This window comes from Globicephala melas, chromosome 20, assembly GCF_963455315.2.
Source record: "Globicephala melas chromosome 20, mGloMel1.2, whole genome shotgun sequence".
Taxonomy (NCBI): Eukaryota; Metazoa; Chordata; class Mammalia; order Artiodactyla; family Delphinidae; genus Globicephala; species Globicephala melas.
In genome coordinates this window covers 18,402,269-18,421,514 of record NC_083333.1, presented here as the reverse complement: position 1 = coordinate 18,421,514, position 19,246 = coordinate 18,402,269, and the positions used below count along the sequence as shown (strand labels likewise).

The following is a 19,246-nucleotide window of genomic DNA, read 5'->3' as shown; positions in this document are numbered from 1 at the left end:
CGGCCGGAGGCGTGATAAGAGACTCCTCACGGCAGTGTTGCTGCTTGCTGAGTGGCCTCAAGCTGTCCTCCTTTATCTCGTTTGTTCTAAGTCCAAAGGATCAGCGCTGCCTATAAAACCAACTGCTGATTACCTGCTTCCACACTGCATCCACAGACGCTCACATTTCTTTTTCTTAAGTCTTATTAACAGAGTGACAGATGCACAGGTTAAAAAAATGAAATAGGGCAAGACCCTTATTATGAAAATCCAGGCCACTGCTGCCTGTCACCTTCTTTTGTGTCCCGCTTCTGAAAGGTAACCATTTCATCATCTTATGCTGCTTAGTTTTTTTTTAGTAGACTTTTAGAGCAGTTTTAGGTTCACAGCGAAACTGAGCAGAAAGTACAGAGATTTCCCATATGCCCCCTGCTCCCACCCACGCACGGCCTCGCCCACCAGCAGCGACCCGCACCAGAGCGGTGGGCCTGTTAACAGTCGATGGGCCTACATGTCATCATCACCCAGAGTCCATAGTTTGCATCAGGGCTCATTCTTGGAGTTTGTACATTATATGGGTTTAGACAAATGTATAACGACATATATCCATCATCTAAGTATTTTACGGAAGAGCTTCACCGCCCATAAAATATTTCACACTCTGCCTGTTCATCCCCGCCCCCCTTAAAAGCCTGGCAATCACTGATCTCTTTTCCTGTCTCCATAGTTTTGCCTTTTCCAGAATGTCATGTTGTTGGAATCGTACAGAATGTAGCCTTTTTCAAATTGGCCTCTTTCACTTAGTCATATGTATTGAAGGTTCTTCTGTGTCTTTTCATGGCTTGATAGCTCATTTCTTTTCAGCACTGATTAATATTCCATTGGCTGATGTACCACAGTTTATCCATTCCCCCACCGAAGGACATCTTGGTTGCTTCCAAGTTTTGGCAACTGTGACGAAAGCTGCTATCGATATCCATGTGCAGGTTTTTGTGCGGACATAAATGTTCAGCTCATTTGGGTAAATACCAAGGAGTGCAGTTGCTGGACTGCACAGCAAGAGTATATTTGGTTTTGTAAGAAACCACCACTCTGTCTTCCTGAGTGGCTGTACCACTTTGCGTGCCCACCAGCAAGGTATGCGTTCCTGTTGGTCCACATCTTCACCAGCATTTGGTGTCAGTGTTTGAGGTTTTAGCGATTCTAATAGGTGTGCAGTGGTATCTCACTGTTGTTTTAATTTGCAATTCTCTAATGACATACGACACTGAGCATCTTTTCATATGCTTACTTGCCATCTGTATATCTTGCTTGGTGTCTGTTCACATATTTTGCCCATTAATTAGATCGTTCATTTTCCTATTGTTGAGTTCTCTGTGTATTTTGGATAACAGTTCTTGATCAGATACGTCTTTGGCAAATTTTTTCACCCCGTCTGTGGCTTGTCTAATCATTCTCTTGACATTGCTTTTTTTTTTTTTTTTTTTTTTTTTTTGCGGTACGCAGGCCTCTCACTGTTGTGGCCTCTCCCGCTGTGGAGCACAGGCTCCGGACGCGCAGGCTCAGCGGCCATGGCTCACGGGCCCAGCCGCTCCGCGGCATGTGGGATTCTCCCAGACCAGGGCACGAACCCGTGTCCCCCGCATCGGCAGGCAAACGGACTCTCAACCACTGCGCCCCCAGGGAAGCCCCGACATTGCTATATTTTAATTTTTCAAGATTAGACGTTTTGTGGATTCCTGCTGTGTTAGATGAGGATTTAACTCATAACATTTCACCTCCTCCCAGTGTCATAATATCACTATTCTTAGCTCCTTTCGTGGTTACCTCTTTTATTTTAATAATGTATTTCATCTTTTTTTCTTGTTTTGTCAACTGTATTTAGTATCTTGGACTCTCCATTTGTAAGATGAGGATGGATATTATTGTCTCCACCCCTCTCTGCCAGCTCTCTCCACCTTGTCTTCTACCTCCCAATTTCTTTCATCTGTACTTTAACTTTTTTTGCTAACAAGGATGATACTATTCAAATGTTCTATAAAATAGTCTTTCCTACTTTGGGTCTTTCCTACTTGGTGTCAATTTCAGTAGTATTAATGTTTTTATGACTACATAGATAGTCTTCCTTGCAGAGTGAAGTCATGTGCTATGATTTTGTTACCTTTCTTATGTGGCTTCTTGTTTTTATGAGGTTTCTGTTTTCTTCACCATGTTTATTATACCGTCATCCCCCCCCCACCCCCCCGTACTCATCATCCGATGAGGTGTTCTGTTAAAGAAATTCCCTTCTTAGGCACTTTGTCCTCTCACCCAGCTTGGGCTTGTTCTCCAGACTTGCTCCATGGTTACCATCTTGGACTTCCCTTGAACGCTTTCCTCTGATAGGGCCGTGCTTCCTGGATCACTCCTCCTCTTCTCTGTGATTTGTTTCCTTGTTTTCCTGGAGCACATCCTCAAATGACTTCCTCAGAAAGGGTGTTCACAATTTAATTTTCTGAGACTTTGCGTGTTTTGAAACGTGTTTTCCACCTCTCTGATTGATTTATAGTTAGATTGGGTATAGAATTCTAGGTTGAAAATCATTTTCCCACAGCACTCTGAAGGCGTTTACTTTGTTGCCTTCTAGCATTCAGTATTACCTGTACATGATGATGGCCAGTCTCATTCTCAGTTCACACCCCTTCCCTAAACTTTCAGGCATTCTTGGTATTTTGAAACTTTAAAAAATATTTATCTATCTCCATGTAGATCTTTTTGCCTGACACGAATTCTGGGGACTCAACATTCTTCAACTTTGGGGAATTGTGTGTCCGTTCTTTGATTATTTCCTCCACTCCGTTCCCACTGATCTATAGTTCTGGAACTCCTATTAATTGATTATTTGATTGCCTGGATTGGCCCTCTGTGTTTATCTTTTCTGTTTTCATCTTGTTTCGATTCTCTTGTACACATTGAGAGAGTTCCTTGATTTTGCATTCCATTCCTTCCATTGAATTCTTTTAATTTGAAAAACATATTTAAATATTCTGAGAGCTTCTTCTTGTTTTATCTCTGTTCCTTTTCCATAGTGTCCTGGCCTTGTTTTAGTGGATGTGTGTCACCTTGAATCTCAATGGCAAGACTTTCCCTGAGTGCCTTCTGCCAGTTAGCCTTCTACCTCACCCTCCCTGCACTCCAGGGCCTTTGCCCATTCTGTTCACACTTTCCTAGCCTTCCTTTCTCCCTTTTATCTAGCTTGAGGTATTTTTGTGGTAATTCAATTATGCTTATGAAGTTGTTTGATATTCAGATGTTGCTCAGAGGAGAGGACCCTATGAGAGAAGGGATGTAGAAGTCATCAGTATGTAGGTGATGTTTAAAATCATGGCACTGAGTAGAAGCACCAAGAAAATATTTGTAATAAGAGAAGGGAAAAGGCCCAGGACTGAGATCTGAGGAATTCCGGCATGCAGAGAGCGGGGAGGGGGAGGAACCAGACAGGGGGTGGCTGCTGAGGTCAGAGAGAGTAGGTCAGCGTGTGACATCGGAGGCATGTGTCAAAAAGGGAGGTATTGTTCCCGCCCTGCTGAGCGGATTGGAAACGCCCATTGCAGTGGAGGTCACTGATGAACTGGCATTTGGTTGAGTAATGGGAGTGGGCAGAGGAGGGGATATAGGGGGAGACATGAAGGCCACCAGTAAACACAGCTTGGGGCAGGATTCTGCTGGGAGGGGGAGGGGCAGATCAGAGATGAGCTGGAGGAAGATGTGGATTCAGATTTTTTTTTTTCATTCTTTTAAAAAATTTTTAATTTTATTGTATAGTTGATTTACAGTGTTGCGTTAGTTTCAGGCATACAACAAAGTGATTTGGTTATACATATATAATTATCTATTCTTTTTCAGATTCTTTTCCATTATAGGTTATTACAGGATATTGAGTATAGTTCCCTGTGCTATACAGTAGGTCCTTGTTATTTACCTGTTTTTTTTTTCCTTTTTTTTTTTTTTTGTGGTATGTGGGCCTCTCACTGTTGTGGCCTCTCCCATTGTGGAGCACAGGCTCCGGACGCGCAGGCTCAGCGGCCATGGCTCACGGGCCCAGCCGCTCTGCGGCATGTGAGGTCTTCCCGGACCGGGGCACAAACCCGTGTCCCCTGCATCGGCAGGTGGACCCTCAACTACTGCGCCACCAGGGAAGCCCTTTTTTTCTTTTTTAATACATTTATTTATTTATTTTTGCCTGCATTGGGTCTTCGTTGCTGCGTGTGGGCTTTCTCTAGTTGCAGTGAGTGGGGGCTACTCTTCATTGCAGTGCACGGGCTTCTCATTGCGGTGGCTTCTCTTGTTGCAGAGCATGGGCTCTAGGCGCGTGGGCTTCAGTAGTTGTGGCACACGGGCTCAGCAGCTGTGGCACATGGGCTCTAGAGCGCTGGCTGAGTAGTTGTGGCGCACAGGCTTAGTAGCTCTGCGGCATGTGGGATCTTCCTGGACCAGGGCTCGAACCCGTGTTCCCTACATTGGCAGGCGGATTCTTAACCACTGCACCACCAGGGAAGTCCCTATTTATCTGTTTTATATACAGTGGTGTGTGTCTGTTAATCTCAAACTCCTAATTTATCCCTCTCTCCCCTTTTCCCCCTGCTAACCATAAGTTTGTTTTCTATGTCTATGAGTCTGTTTCTGTTTTGTAAAGAAGTTCATTTGTATCATTTTTAAAAGATTCCACGTATAAGGGATATCGTATGATATTTCTCTTTCTCTGTCTGGCTTACTTCACTTAGTATGATAATCTCTAGGTCTATCCGTGTTGTTTCAAATAGCATTATTTCATTCTTTTTTATGACTGAGTAGTATTCCATTTGTGTGTGTGTGTGTGTGTGTGTGTGTGTGTGTGTATCTCACATTTTCTTTATCCATTCATTCGTCACTGGACACTTAGGTTGTTTCCATGTCTTGGCTGTTGTAAATAGTGCTGCTGTGAACATAGGGGTGCATGTATCTTTTAAATTAAAGAGAATTCAGTGTGTTTAAATGCCAGTCTGAAGTATCCAGTGGAAAGAGAATGATACCACAAGTCACATGTGTATTGGGGACACTGGCTAGGGCTCAGTGGGGGTGGTGGAGAGCAGAAACACCCAAATAGTGAGTATGGTTGGCTGTGTGCTTAGAGATTATGCATGACCTTGGAGTGACCTTGAAGCCACCGGAAGAGGTTTGACGTTGATGCAGCAGACGAGAGGAAATACCTACAGATTCTGGAACAGAAAAATGAGAGTTTTTTAAGGGTTACTGATCCAGAACATCTCAGAGGTGGGAGAGGCTGGAATCAGGAAGCCCTGTGAGAACATTTCAGAAATTTCAACGGAACATCCCAAGGACCTGGCCTAGATTCAATACTGAAGGGAAGGGAAAAATATGGAGACTTTTCCAAAACCAGTTAATACGTTTGAGTGACCGACTGGTTGCTTACAAAAAGAAAGGGGGAGGGAAGTTTTAAATATGTTTTCAAGGTTCCTTGAACGGGAGAACCTGAAAAACATTTGGTGCCAGTGTCAAACGTGAATAAAAAGAGGGAAGATTCTCAAAAGTGAGCCGCCGGCCAAGAGCGGAGAGGGACAAGGAGCCTGGGGGAAATTATTGGAACTTTCCGAGAAAAGGGTTATGAAGACTTAACAGTAGGGGCTTCCCTGGTGGGGCAGTGGTTGAAAATCCTCCTGCCAATGCAGGGAGCACGGGTTTGAGCCCTGGTCCGGGAAGATCCCACATGCCGCAGAGCAACTAGGCCTGTGAGCCACAACTACTGAGCCTGCGCGTCTGGAGCCTGTGCTCTGCAACAAGAGAGGCCGTAATAGTGAGAGGCCCACGCACCGCGATGAAGAGTGGCCCCCGCTTGCCACAATTAGAGAAAGCCCACGCACAGAAACCAAGACCCAACACAGCCAAAAATAAATAAATTAATTAAAAAAACAAAAAAGTACCAATGCCACCGTGGATGTGAGGATTAAATTAGTCAGTGCTTTAAAAAAAAAAAAAAACAGTAAAGACTAACCTAGTAGTTTAGATTTTTAGACACAGAACGAGTGAGTCCCCTTGTGTTTAGGAGGCAGGGCAACAGGCGTGTGACGATGTGAACCACGTGTATCTTCCGGAGAGCAGGTCCTCGAATCCTTGGTGCCTAAACCAAAGGTTAATCGCTTACTTCAGAATGCCACCGTTTCCCTCACCCGTGCACGTTAGAACAGCCCCAGTAGCATGTTCTTTAGGTAAGATGAGGAAGTCAGAAAGGGACTGAAAATATTTTATCTTCAGCTCCTGAGAATCACTTCTGAAAACCTGGTCCATGATTGAAATGATCGCGCTATTGTTACTCACAACGTGCTTTTTGTTCTGTGGAAAGATTAATTTTTCCCACCCCCTTCTCTCTCTGTGTGTTGGCATGATAGGATTTTTCCCTCCTCTTTTTTTCTTTATTGCATAAATGTAACTATAAAAAGAAACAGGAAAATTACTCACAGTCCGGCCAGCTTAACACTCTCCTGTTGTGTTCTCTCTTCCTTTCCCGTGTGTGTCTCTGTGATACGTAGTTGGGTGCACCTGTGATCAACCACCGTACAATACAGTTTTTCATTTGGCATTGTGAAATGTGACACGTCACATGCGGCTTAAAAAAATGATCACATTAGGTGGGGCTTGCTTTTACTTTAACTTCTTGCAGTTGGACTACCAGCCTTGGTTAGGAGTAAGCCGCGCTCTGGTGTGAGGAGGGGAAGAAGACGAAAGATTCAGGGTGCCAGCTGAGCCGGGCCCTGTCCATGGACCCAGGCTTCCCGCCACCTTTGCTGTCGCCCTGCTCCGCTGTCCTGTGCGGGGGAGTGTGCCCAGGATGGATGGCTCCGTGGTGAGCCTTCTGAACTCAGTACTTGAAGGAGAACTGAGAAGAGGAACCCTTCTGGTGGATGACATCATAAGCTGGGGGACCGCCCCCCTGCCAGTGACAGTGCCGGGGTGTCTGAGCACAGGTGGGGGAGCGACACCCACCTTAGTTTGGTCTGATGATGAATTTTAGCAACCCTCTCAACTTAACCTCGGCTCGTTACAGTTTCTGAAAAGATGTGTCCAGAGATGGGAAGAGGCTTTCAGAAGATCAGGGGGCAAATTATACTGATCTTCCGGGGATGAAGTGGCAAGAACGGAAAAAGGAGCAGATGTGGTACAAGTATAGCTGGACTGTGTGCTTCATAATCTACAACTGGATGCATTTCATAATGTCCTTTGGTTTGATGTAAGCAAATTCCTAGTGGTTTAGATAAGGCATGAGTAACACCAAGTGGCGAACAGACCAAGATTTGTTGGCAAAAGGAAGGACTGAAGCTGTAGCTGAGAATGATGCCTGGGTTGGTCTACGGTCCTCTGTCATTCTTCCCAAACCAACAAATAGCTGAAAAGGAGCCTTACTTTTAGTGGTGTTATTAGGAATGGAAAACGCCTCTATGACAGTCAGTCCTGGACTCTCAGCCTTGCCTGTTCTGACTGTAATTATGTTGAAACTTTAGTTACCCTCCAGTTTTCATTATGGTCCTTGCCAAGATTACTTCACTCCAGAGGGCTGGTGTTACTAAAATGTTTTATCGCTTAGTGGTTTTAATCTTCATTTTACAAGAATAATTAAATGCATCTTTTCTTCATCACTGTTTAGCGTGATGGCAAGTGAGGCGTCTGGACACCTACATGCACTACATGTGTATTATCGTGCTCTTAGCTTTCTGGTAGCTTAATTTGGAAAAGTTAACTTAAAAACCATAACTTTGCAGTGTATGAATATGACAGTTTAGCCTTTATTATGTCAAAGTTTTCAAAGCACTCAGCCGTCAGACACTTAGCAGAGGACGCCACCCGCCTCCACTTCATCCCCTCGGATTCTGGGATGCTGGGAGATGCAGCTGCTCATGTCTCAGTAGCTGTCTTGGCAGTGGGTTCAGAGCTGTTTCACCACAGTGGTTTCTGCTTCTGCCTCAGAAGACGGAGGCCTCTGCCAGCCTGTGGGCGCGTCCCTGCTCCCAACCCTCCCTACACAGCAGAGGCCTCCAACCCACGGTGCAAATGTATAAGTTACTGCGATCGGCTGTGATTCATCAAATGTCTTTTGAGTTTGTAAAAGAGGTCCAGATTTTTCATTTTATACTTTAACCTCCAAGGGGGTTTTATTTCTAGAGCATTTAGGAGATCGATGTCTGGGTTTTCACCCCTAGAATTTTTTTTGACATCGTCTAGAGTAAATAGTATAAGTGAACATTAAAAATGTAGTATGGATGAAGACTAAAGAATGACGATGGTGGCGCAGGGGAAAGTGACAAATAGCTCCGCACCTTACGTTTCCCGTTATAAGTATTCGAAATCCTGAATCATTTCCATGCTATGTAAATCCGTTTGGCATTGAAAACCATACCATAGATGAACATACTGGGCCCTTATCCTGTTGGTTCCTGTTTCTATATGAATATAAATGCACACAGCATTCACACTTAGGTTAAAAATAATAGGTCATTGAATCAGATCCGTGCCTCCTTAGTATTATTTGGGTCTTATGATTTCTTCATCGAATTTGTGCTCAGTCAAAATATGTTAATGATAGGGCTTCCCTGGTGGCGCAGTGGTTGAGAGTCGCCTGCCGATGCAGGGGACCCGGGTTCGTGCCCCGGTCCGGGAAGATCCCACATGCCGCAGAGCGGCTGGGCCCGTGAGCCATGGCCGCTGAGCCTGCGCGTCCGGAGCCTGTGCTCCGCAACGGGAGAGGCCACAACTGTGAGAGGCCCGCGTACCGCAAAAAAAAAAAAAAAAAAAAAGTTAATGATAAAATTTTTTTGAGTGTTTATTTAGGAATTCACAACAATCCTGTATTTTGTTTAGTTGCCAGGACTGTCAGTTCAGATGTATTCTGTTGCAAGTTACAGAAAACCCAGTTCAGGGTGACTCATGAAGGGTGACTGTTGGCTTGTGTAATTGGAAGGCTAGGGGTAGGGCCAGCCTCAGGGTGACTGGTGCACAGCTCCACAGTCCACTAAGAGCTCGGTTTCCTTCTTTCTACCCTGCATCCTCACCTTCCTCTTGTGATGGTGGTTGCCAGCCATCGCCAGACTTAACACGATTGCTCACCCGTGTCCAGTATGTTTTAGAAACTCGCCCAGGAAACCTCTCCTTGTGTCTCATGGACCTTGACTGGGGGGCTCGTGCTGTGCCTTGAACCAGCAGCCATGGCTGGGGATGGGGTTATGCTGAGGAGCTCAGCTTGTAGTCAGCTCCCCGCTGAAGTACAGGTACAGAAACCCCAGTCAGAGCCGGGTAGTTACTTAGGGGAGGGGGATGGAGGGAGGCAACAGCCGCCCTGCTCACCGTGCCCTGTAGTTGGAGTTGTTTATACAAGTGCTCGCTGGGTTTCACTGGTTTCTCCTTCTCTCTTCAGGGGCTGTGGCAGCAGCCAAGCGGACAGGCATTCCCACCCCTCGAGAACTCGCAGTAGCTGTCTCGAGAGAGAGAACGCTGCCACGCGGTCCCTCCAACTCCAGGAAAGCGGTATCCAGCCCCACCTCTTCCAGCACGCCCACCCCCACCAAGCACGTGCGGGCCACTCCCACGAGACCCAGGCCGGAGCACGAAGACGCAGAGAAGGCCGCGCTCGAGTCCCAGGTTCGGGAACTCTTGGCAGAAGCCAAAGAGAAAGATGGTGAAATTAACAGGCTCCGAAGTGAACTCAAGAAATGGATGGAGAAGTGGACTCAGAACACCGAAGGGGCTGACGCTTTGGACCCAAGTGTGGACGGAGCGTCAGTCTTGCCGGGTGACTCGGAGCCTTTGATCAGAGCCCTCGAGGAGAAGAACAAGAACTTCCAGAAAGAGCTCGCTGAGCTTGAGGATGAAAACCGGGCCTTGAAGGAGAAACTGACTTATTTTGAGCATTCCCCAAATTCAGAGGGGGGAGCGAGTCACACGGGGGACAGCAGCTGCCGGACGTCGGTAACTCAGGAGTCCAGCTTCGGGAGCCCGATGGGAAATGAGTTGTCGGGCGAAATGGACGTGTGTAAAAAAGGCCCACACGAAGGTGTGTTGCGGACGTCGGGCTCTTCGAGCAGCGATGTCACCAAGGCTTCCTTGTCCCCGGACGCCTCCGACTTCGAGCACATCCCAGCAGACGCCCCTCCGGGGCCCCTGTCCCCCGCCGGGAGCCTCGTCAAGAGCTCCAGGTGCTTGGCGGCTGGCAGCTCCCCGCACACCGCGAGCGAGCTGTCCCTGGCGTCCCTGACGGAGAAGATCCACAGGATGGAGGAAAACCACCACAGCACTGCCGAGGAGCTGCAGGCCACGTTGCAGGAGCTGTCGGACCAGCAGCAGATGGTGCAGGAATTGACGGCTGAAAACGAGAAGCTGACGGACGAGAAGACGCTCCTGGAAGCGTCCTTTCATCAGCATCGGGAGAGGGCGGAGCAGCTGAGTCAGGAGAACGAGAAGCTGATGACCCTCCTGCAGGAGCGAGTCAAGAGCGGGGAGCTCAGCACCCAGGAAGGAAAAATCCTGGAGCTGGAGCAGAATTGCACGGAGATCCTGGAGCAGGGCCGCTTCGAGCGGGAGAAGCTGCTCAACATGCAGCAGCAGCTGACCTGCCGTCTGAGGAAGGGCGGGGAGGACCGGGGGACTCTGGAGACAGTCCGGCTCCTGGAGGAGGAGAACGGGGAACGGACCACCTTCCTGGAGCCGGAACGGCGCGACAGCGGGACCATGGCCGAGACCCTGGAGGAGTGTCGGGTTCCCTTGGAAGGGCTCAAGGTGGAGAACGGGTCTCTGAAGGCGCACCTGGAGAATGAGAAGCCGAAAGCCGTAGAGACCAGCCCCCCGGGGCACACGGCCGAGGGCTGTGAGGTTCAGGAGATGTTGACGGTGGCCCGAGCCGAGAAGGACCAGCTGGAACAGTCCTGCGCGGAGCTCAGACAGGAACTGCTGAAGGCACGTGGTGAGGTTAAGCGTGTCTCAAGCCTGCTGTCCAAGGTAAGGGGCGTTCTCTCTGCCAGTGTTTGCTCATCCTTGAAAGCGCAGCCCTCCTCGGCCTTTAGAGGCACACGGCACAGAGAATCAGGCCCTCGATTTCATTCATAATCCAGCATTCTAGCCTGAAGATCTGTCAGAGTCCAGACAGACTGGGGATGCAGAAACGAGACACCCCAGTTTCTGGCTGCAGCAGTTGAATGTGTAGTGGGGATATAGTGAGTCTGATGCAGGAATAAAGATGATGTGGGATTAAAGAGCATCGCAGAGGACAGCCCGGAGTCCAGTGCCCAGAGGAACACCTAGAAAAACGTGGATAAAGGAGGTAGTAGTGCCGGAGGACTTGCTGGAAGAGGTGGCAGTAAGCTGAGTCTTGAAGGAATGAGTGAGAGGCATCCAGGTCTCTCAGATACCATGCTTTGGGCACCTAGGAACAGAAAATTAAAACCACCCCAAGTATCCCCACCAAGTAATGCTATAACCACTATTTTGGTGTTTTCTTCCAGATGTGTGTGTGTGTGTGTGTGTGTGTGTGTGTGTGTGTGTGTGTGTGTCTGTGTGTGTCCCACAAGTTAAAACAAATTTTTTTTAGAGTCATCCTGTGTATATTAAGTTTTTAAAAATCTGATGTTTCCTGAGCGTGTTATTAACTATTAACTATTAGTTAATCATTAACTCTTCATTAACTATTAACTAATAGTTAATAACTATTAACTATTATCATTAACTATTCTTTGAAACATGATGTTGAAGGCCAGATAGTACTCTGTTCTATAAATATTTCCTAAGTACTTTGCTAGTCACCTGTTGTTGAACATTTTTGTTCTTTTCCAGTCTTTCAATAGTGTAAATCATTTTTTATCTCTCTGACTTAGGAAAAATTCCTACTCATTGACTTACTGTGTCAGAGTATGACTGTTTTAAGGACTTTGAATGCATTTGGCCAGATTGGCCGCCAGGAGTGTGACACAGGTGTGCTCCCACCAGCAGAGGGATTCCCTGACCCGTAGCCAACACTTGGTATCAAGTTGTTGGGTCATTCAGATCTGGTTTTCATTTCTTCTTTGACCCTTCCCCTTTTTACTTAGAAAGATCTTCCCCAACCCAGGATCGAATAAATGATCACCACCTTCATTTTTAAAAATAATCCTTTAATCAGTCTAGACCTTTGTTCTATGGTGAAGATTGCTGGTGCTTGTGTGATATTCTTTTTTTTTTATATATAAGTTTATTTATTTATTCATTTTTGGCTACATTGTGTCTTCGTTGCTGCGCATGGGCTTTCTCTAGTTGAGGTGAGCGGGGGCTACTCTTTCTTGCAGTTCGCGGGCCTCTCATTGCGGTGGCCTCTCCTGTTGTGGAGCACAAGCTCTAGGCACATGGGCTTCAGCAGTTGTGGCATGCAGGCTCAGTAGTTGTGGCTCGCAGGCTCTAGAGCGCAGGCTCAGTAGTTGTGGCACACGGGCGCGGTTGCTCTGCGGCATGTGGGATCTTCCCGGACTAGGACTCGAACCCGTGTCCCCTGCATTGGCAGGCGGATTCTCAACCACTGTGCCACCAGGGAAGCCCAATTGTGTGATATTCTGCCCACCCACAGAGCAGTGCTGGAAAAGTGTAGACAGGTGGCTTCCAATTTCCTGTTTCCTCTAAGCTCTGGGTCTGTGATTTAGGGGTCCCTTGGTGAGAGAACTTGAAAACATCTTCCCACCTTATTTCAGAGGCTGTCACTCTTTTAAGAAACAAATTTGCCCTGAGCCCCCAGGGGGATTTCTCTTTCCTGCTTTATCTGCCTTAAGAATTGTCACTGATTGACAGTTGAGCCTGATTCTGGCATTGGGCCGATCTGAGTGGTGGGCAGTGTTAGAAGTTTTTATCATTGTGTTCTGAATTCACAGCATTTTATTGAAAGTGTGGAAGCGGTACCCTTGGCAGGTACTAGCCAGGTGCCCATGTGAACTGTCGGTTGGTAATTTGTAGCTTTACATTGAGATTTCGTGTCTGGAATAATCCCCCCTCTGTTACTCTGTTGCAAAATGTTTGATCTCCCAGGCAACTTTCTTGAAGTCCTCCCTCAGTCCTTCATGTGTCTCTTTGTTATTTCCATTGGCATTACATTAAAGACGTGCATCAGCGAGAAATAATGTGGCATCTTAAGACAATAGCTTATTTTTCTGATCAAAAAGTTGTATATTCATCACAGAAGGTTTAGAAAATACAGAAAAGTTTTAAGAAGAAAATAAATATTACCTTTAATCTCACTACTTGGAGGAAAAAAATGCCGCTAACATTTTTACTCTTTGTCTTTTCAGACATTTTCCTAGGTTAAGCACATTTTGACATGCATACAAACTTGAACTGGCATAATTACAATATTTAATCTTCCAATTCAGGGGAACAGAGTATGTCACTCCACATTCTGTGAACACAAAGACCCAGTTGGATTAGTTTATCAATTCTCCTATTAATCTCTTTCTGATTAATTTGTTTCTACTTTTATCTTTATCAGTTCTTTCATCCTACCTTTTGTATATTTCTTTGGTTTCTTCTTAGTTTCTTGAGTAGAATTCTTTGTTCATTTAAGTTTATCCTTTCTTGGTTGATAGTATAAGTATTTAAAGCTATGAATTTGCCCCTTATTATAGCTTTGGCTAAATGAAGACAGTAAAGTCTAGAATTTTCTAGGATAAATGGAGTCTATTTTGGAGAGAAAGAAAAAGCATTTCTTTAATATATATGCTTTAAATCAAGCTGTTTATTATATTATTTGTATATTCCATATCTTTATTAATTGCTTGCTGATTAGAATGATCACATACTTGACAGTAGGATGAAAAAGGTCCTAGCTAGTATTTTGACATGAGTTGAAGGTAAAAGGTGTGAGGCATGATGTCACAGATTGAGATCTTAGGTCTGTGATTTTGTGCTTGTACACAGAGAAGTTGTAACTTCTAATCTTTATGCCCTTTTCTGTTACGTAGGAAAGTAAAACCCAGATCTCCTAGCCTAATAGCTTATTGTAGCCCCACCGAAGCATATCAACTGACCCACCAGCAACCGTGAATTTAGATGGTAAGACGTAGGGATTCTTGCCCAAAGGAAACCAGAGCACTTTTAGCACAAAACTCTAATGAGGATATAAATGCTGGACCAGCTAGAACGCTTGGGTCCTCCTGACTCAGCTGATGGTTAATTTGGTGACCATGGGCCCCTTCCAAGTGTACAGTAGAAGCGTGATGGTAGAGGGATCCTGGCCTTGTTCCTGATTTAAAGGGAGTGCTTTCAGCATTTCATCATGAAGGATGTCCATGGTAGGCATTGGCTGTATACCTTTTATTGAGTTATGCAAGTATTTTGCGAAGAATTAGTGTTTTAACTTCATTGCTTGTTTTTAAAAAAAGGATGGGGATTGAATTTTTCTATATTTGCTGTAGACCTTAGACATCTGTAAGATCTATGCAGTAGATCTTGTACATCTACTAAAATCTTATAGTTTTTATAATCATAATGAGTTTTCTCCTTTAATGTGTGAATGAGGTAGATTAGGGTAACAGACTTTCTAAGGCAGTCTGACGTTAAGCCACTTTTGCATTCCTGGGTAAATTCTAAGTCTCCAGTTCTCAACTGCTTCACTGGACACTTTGCATAGAACTTTCAAACGTAACCTCCTTAAGCAGAGGCCAGGGTGGCTGTCCTCTTTGTCACCAAGCAGACTGCGTGGTGCTGAACAGCTCTTGCCCTTGAGCCCTGCATCCGTCCACCTGATTCTTGGCAGAAGGTGAATATTACGAGAAAAGAACAAAATAACCTATTTACAGAGAGGAAAGGCAATGCCAAACCATCCTGTGACCTTTTAGATATAGTAAATCTGGAGAAGTCTCCAGTTTAGATACGTTACTTAAGTGACTCAGATACTGTTAGAAGAGCCTCGGAGAGGCCTTAAAAAGTACTTTTTTCTGGTACGGGGCGAGGGGGTGGTGTGCGTGTGTGTCAGTTCCTCATACAGTGAGTGGACAGTTGGCGGGTGTGTTTGTTAATGGTGTGAATGTTTTGTAGGCTTTCTCTTCCTCTCATTTCTTTGTCTTCAGCTAATGTCTTCATTCTTTGAGCTTCTTTGACATCCATTATATAACTTTGCTGGCAGCTTTCTGTGTGAGTATGTAACCTACCTCTGCACAGCTTTGAGGGAGGGGCTGATTTCCACAGAATCCTGAGGTCTCGGCCTCCTGCGATCGCACAAGTGCCTGCCCCAGCCAGCCAGGGACGTGGAGTTGGACCACATCATTGTTTCCAGACTATAATGCAACCCAGGTTTACATTTTTTTGACTTTCAAGTTTTCATTCATTTGGGATCTTGATGTCAAGCCAGAGAATTTATAAGGCTTGGAACCTAGACATTTTCAGAGAAAACACTGATGTTTTTCCCCTCCTGAGGTTGAAAGCTTATAGGTGGTATCCTTTGAAATTCAGTTCTTTCTGCAAAAACTCAGGTGTTTTGTCCCGAGGAATAAGGGGATTGTAAAGAAACACTTGCTGTGAATGGTCGGGGAAAACTAGAGGTGACATGATGATCGTGCGACCAGCGTTGGTCACCAAGGCAGAATAATTAGGGTAGCTACTGGCCACAAACGGCAAAAGCAGAATTCGAGAGGACGGCATGGCCAACTGGATGATCCTGTCTCCGTGACTGAGAATAGGACCCTGCCAGGACTGGAGGGACCTGGACCCTGCCTTAAATAGCAGGTGGTCCGTGAGGATACCCAGGTGACGCTTTGGACCGTGAGAAACAGACCCCTGGTGTCGGTGCCCGAGCCGGCAGGTGCGCACTGCACTCCGTAACCCAGAGCCTGGGATCCAGGCGGGGTAGCGTCACGGCTCCAGGCTGGCGGCTCCGTGACCCTCTCAGCCCTCCTGCCTGGGGTGCAGGTGAGCGCGACCTCTTCAGCGTCTGGTCCCCACGGTCCCTGCAGGCAGGAGGCTCTCAGTCCCGTGGGAAGAACTTTCCCTGGGAGCCCCTCAGCAGCCCTCCCTTTATACTTGGTCAGAACTGGGTCACACACCCTCCCTTGGTCACCTTCCCTGAAATCACAGGATCACAGCCTGATTCCTGAATAAATGGGCGTTCTAAGTAAGAAAAGAAGGGGGAGTGGCCCCTGGGTAGGTGAGCCGTTGCCACAGCCAGCAGGACTCCGCGTGGTCACTTCCCCACCCGTCTGCTTGTCTGCTTCCCCCTCCAGCCTCGGCCCCTTCACTGCCCTCCCACCACCCCCACCCCCGCCGGGCGCAGTTCTCGCCCTCAGGTGTGGCTGCCCCCTTCCTCCCCCCGCAGGTTCTGTCTTAAGCTTTAGGTCTCAACTGCAGTGTCCCTTCTTTAGGGAGACCCTCAGCTCTGGGGGGCTGTGGGCTTGTGGACCCAGGTGATCATGTCCCGAATGAGATGGGGCCTCTTGCCCGCCCCGGGCACCTCGGTGGTGCTGAGTTGGGCCTGAGCGCCATTCTCTTCTTTAACGTGACCGCAGGACTGGTCTCTGAAGCCTCTGGCCACCCCAGCGCTCACCTCCCCGGTGAGATCTTGGGAAACACCTCGGGGAGCATCACAGCCCTGGCTTCGGAAGGTCTCCTCGAGGGTTCCCCGGTGAAATACAGATTTTTTACCCTCTTCCTTGAGTTTTCCGTCGCCATTTTTCTTTTTCCAGAACAAAAGTGCAGACTGAGTTAGCCTGTCTATTCCCTGTCCCGTGCAGAGTAGCACTGTAAAAAAATAGTGCAAACGTAGGCCAGAGTGAATGAGACCCGGCTCTCCATCAGCGGTGTCTGCTCAGAACAGGGCCAAGAGTCAGCAGAAGGAGTTTTGGAATAACCAAGTTCGATGTAAAACAAACACAACAAAATAACACACGCTCATGGTACAGTTACTCAAGCCGTCATACTATGTACAGTCGTGACATGTGACTTCTGTGTATTAAGCACCCGGTAAATGCTTGTTGAGTGAGTGAGTAAATGAATGAAGGAGTGAATGTCAGAGAAACTCGCAACAGAATTAGGAGAGCGAGGCTGCTAGAATTTTATATGAGTATGTTAAAAAATAAAAGTTTGTCGCATTTTAATAACAGCTTCCGTTTTAGTAGGCACTCTTAGGGCCTTTAGGTCATTTAATCTCACTTAATCGTCGTAGTTTTAGGCTGTAGGTACTGTCATTATCTTTTTTTTTTTCCGTTGAGGAAACTGAGGCAGAGAATGATGAAGTTACGAGGCTTAATTAATTAACTGATGAAGGCCAGGATTCAAAGTCGGGTCTGACCCCCGAGCTCTTAGTCTTCATCCCTGACTTACGCTGCTTCCTGGTTACGTGACAGTAAAGAGGAGAGAGAGAGAACCATCGAAAGCAGACCTTAAGGGCTCAAATACAGTGTAGTCTTACGGGGGCCAAAGCCCTTTGGTTTGAAGAAAGCAACCGGTTGGGTCTCGATGAACCAGGAAACATTTTCTTACGTGTAAACACAGTAGAGAAGTTCTCAGCGAAAAGCTGAGTCATCAAGACACGTCCTCCTGTTTGATTTATAACCTGAATCTTGAGGGGAGTCAGGGTTACCCAGGTGTGTCGGTGGGGCGGGGACAGCGGGAATGCCGCAGGAAGAGAACAGCAAGTTCTCGGCCGCGGATCAAGGAAGTGGTTTGCAGTCGCTGAGTGCACGGTGGCCACCTGCGGTGGGCCTGGAGGAGACCCAGTCGAGAGCTTTGAACTGTACCCTCAAGCCAGTGGGGGCCTCTGAAGAATTTTTTTTTTAATGCCAGCTTTATGGAGATACAATTCATATAAAGTGTACAAGTCTGTGGGGGTTAGTATATTCTCAGAGTTGTGCAGCCGTCGCCACCATCACTTTTAGAGCGTATTTATCACCTTGTACCTGGGAGCAGTCACCTCCTCGGTATCCCCTCCCCCGCAGCCCCTGGCAACCACGGCTGCTCTATTTTCTGTCCCTGTAGATTTGTCTGATCTGGACATTTCATCTAAATGGAGTTGAAGTCTGTGGCCTTTTGCGTCTGGCTTCTTTCCCTTGACGTAACGTTTTCGAGGTTCATCCGCATCGTACCGTGAGCCAGAACTTCATTCCTGCTTAGAGCTGAGCAATAGTCCGTTGTCCGGACGGACCACGTTTTGTTTATCCCTTCGTCAGTTGATGGACAGGCGGGTCGTTTGGGGGTGTGCAGGAGAGAGGAGGGGTTCAGTTCATTGCAGATCTCTGGCTGTGTCACTGACGGCGTGGTTGTGCTGCTTACCGTAAGGTGGGGTGTCATGGAACACGGAGCGGGTTTGAGGAGGGACGGCTGTCGGACGTGGGAGTAGTGGAGCCAGAAGGGACGTCCAGGCCGGCAAAGCCCGGCTGCTCTCGGAACCTGCTGACCCAGCCACGGGCAGATGCTGAGGCGGGACGGGGATGCCCCCGAGTCCAGGAGGCCCCTCCGTTCTCGTGCCCGAGGACCCCTGGCTCCTCCGGTATCCGAGACACAGGAAGAATACGAGTAGGAGAACACCCTGCATTTACCTCTGCTGGGGTTCGCAAAGCGTCTCAGTGGCGTCAGGGGGGGACACGTCCTTGCAGGTAGGGTGGGTAGGATTCTAAACTTGCCGTCACCACCCTCTGCCCGTGTAGACGACCCTCTCCCGCCGTGGTCAGATCACCTGGTGGTGAAACCATGCCAACCGCTTGTCCACTCCCCTGGGAAAGAATCTAGGGGTGTGTGTGGTGCCCCCCGTGGCCAGCCCAGGAATGCTCTGTAGTATCTGGGGGGACGGGGGGCGCCCCCAGGGCCCCCAGCACCGAAGCCTTCCTCTCCCGAGCACCCCACTGGAGCCCCTCCCCGAACCCGCCCTCTGTGGGGAGAGCCACCGCCTTCCGGGGTGAGTGCCCCCAGGGCTCATCCACTGGGGGTGAGGGCGTGGGGAAAGGCCTGGCCCTTGGCCCTTGCTTCAGCGTGGGGCAGCCCTGGAGGGCGTCCTGGGGCAGAACTGCCCTGGGAGGAGCTGAGCCTCTGCTGTGACCGCTCCACCGCTGCCCCCCTCTGCCGCCGGCCCTGCCGCCGGCCCTGCAGGTGTGGGTCTCCACAGTGCTCCCGGGTGAGTTCCTTGTGCACAGCCCAGAGATCTCAGGGTCAGTTTCCCTGGGAACAGTCCTCTGACAATAGCGGGTCCTCAGTTTCAGTGTCTGACAGGCCAGAGGGAAGGTGGTGAGCCTTGCTGAGATCCCAGCCC

At 47.8% G+C, this 19,246-nt stretch overlaps 1 protein-coding gene across 1 annotated transcript in view; it reads left to right on the top strand.

The window, feature by feature from the left end:
• SPECC1 (sperm antigen with calponin homology and coiled-coil domains 1) overlaps nucleotides 1–19,246 on the top strand; it is a 245,943-nt gene that overhangs the window by 143,584 nt on the left and 83,113 nt on the right. The window contains 1 exon segment of the mRNA XM_030861333.2: nucleotides 9,422–10,998. Within this exon segment, the coding sequence (XP_030717193.2) occupies nucleotides 9,422–10,998 (1,577 nt within the window).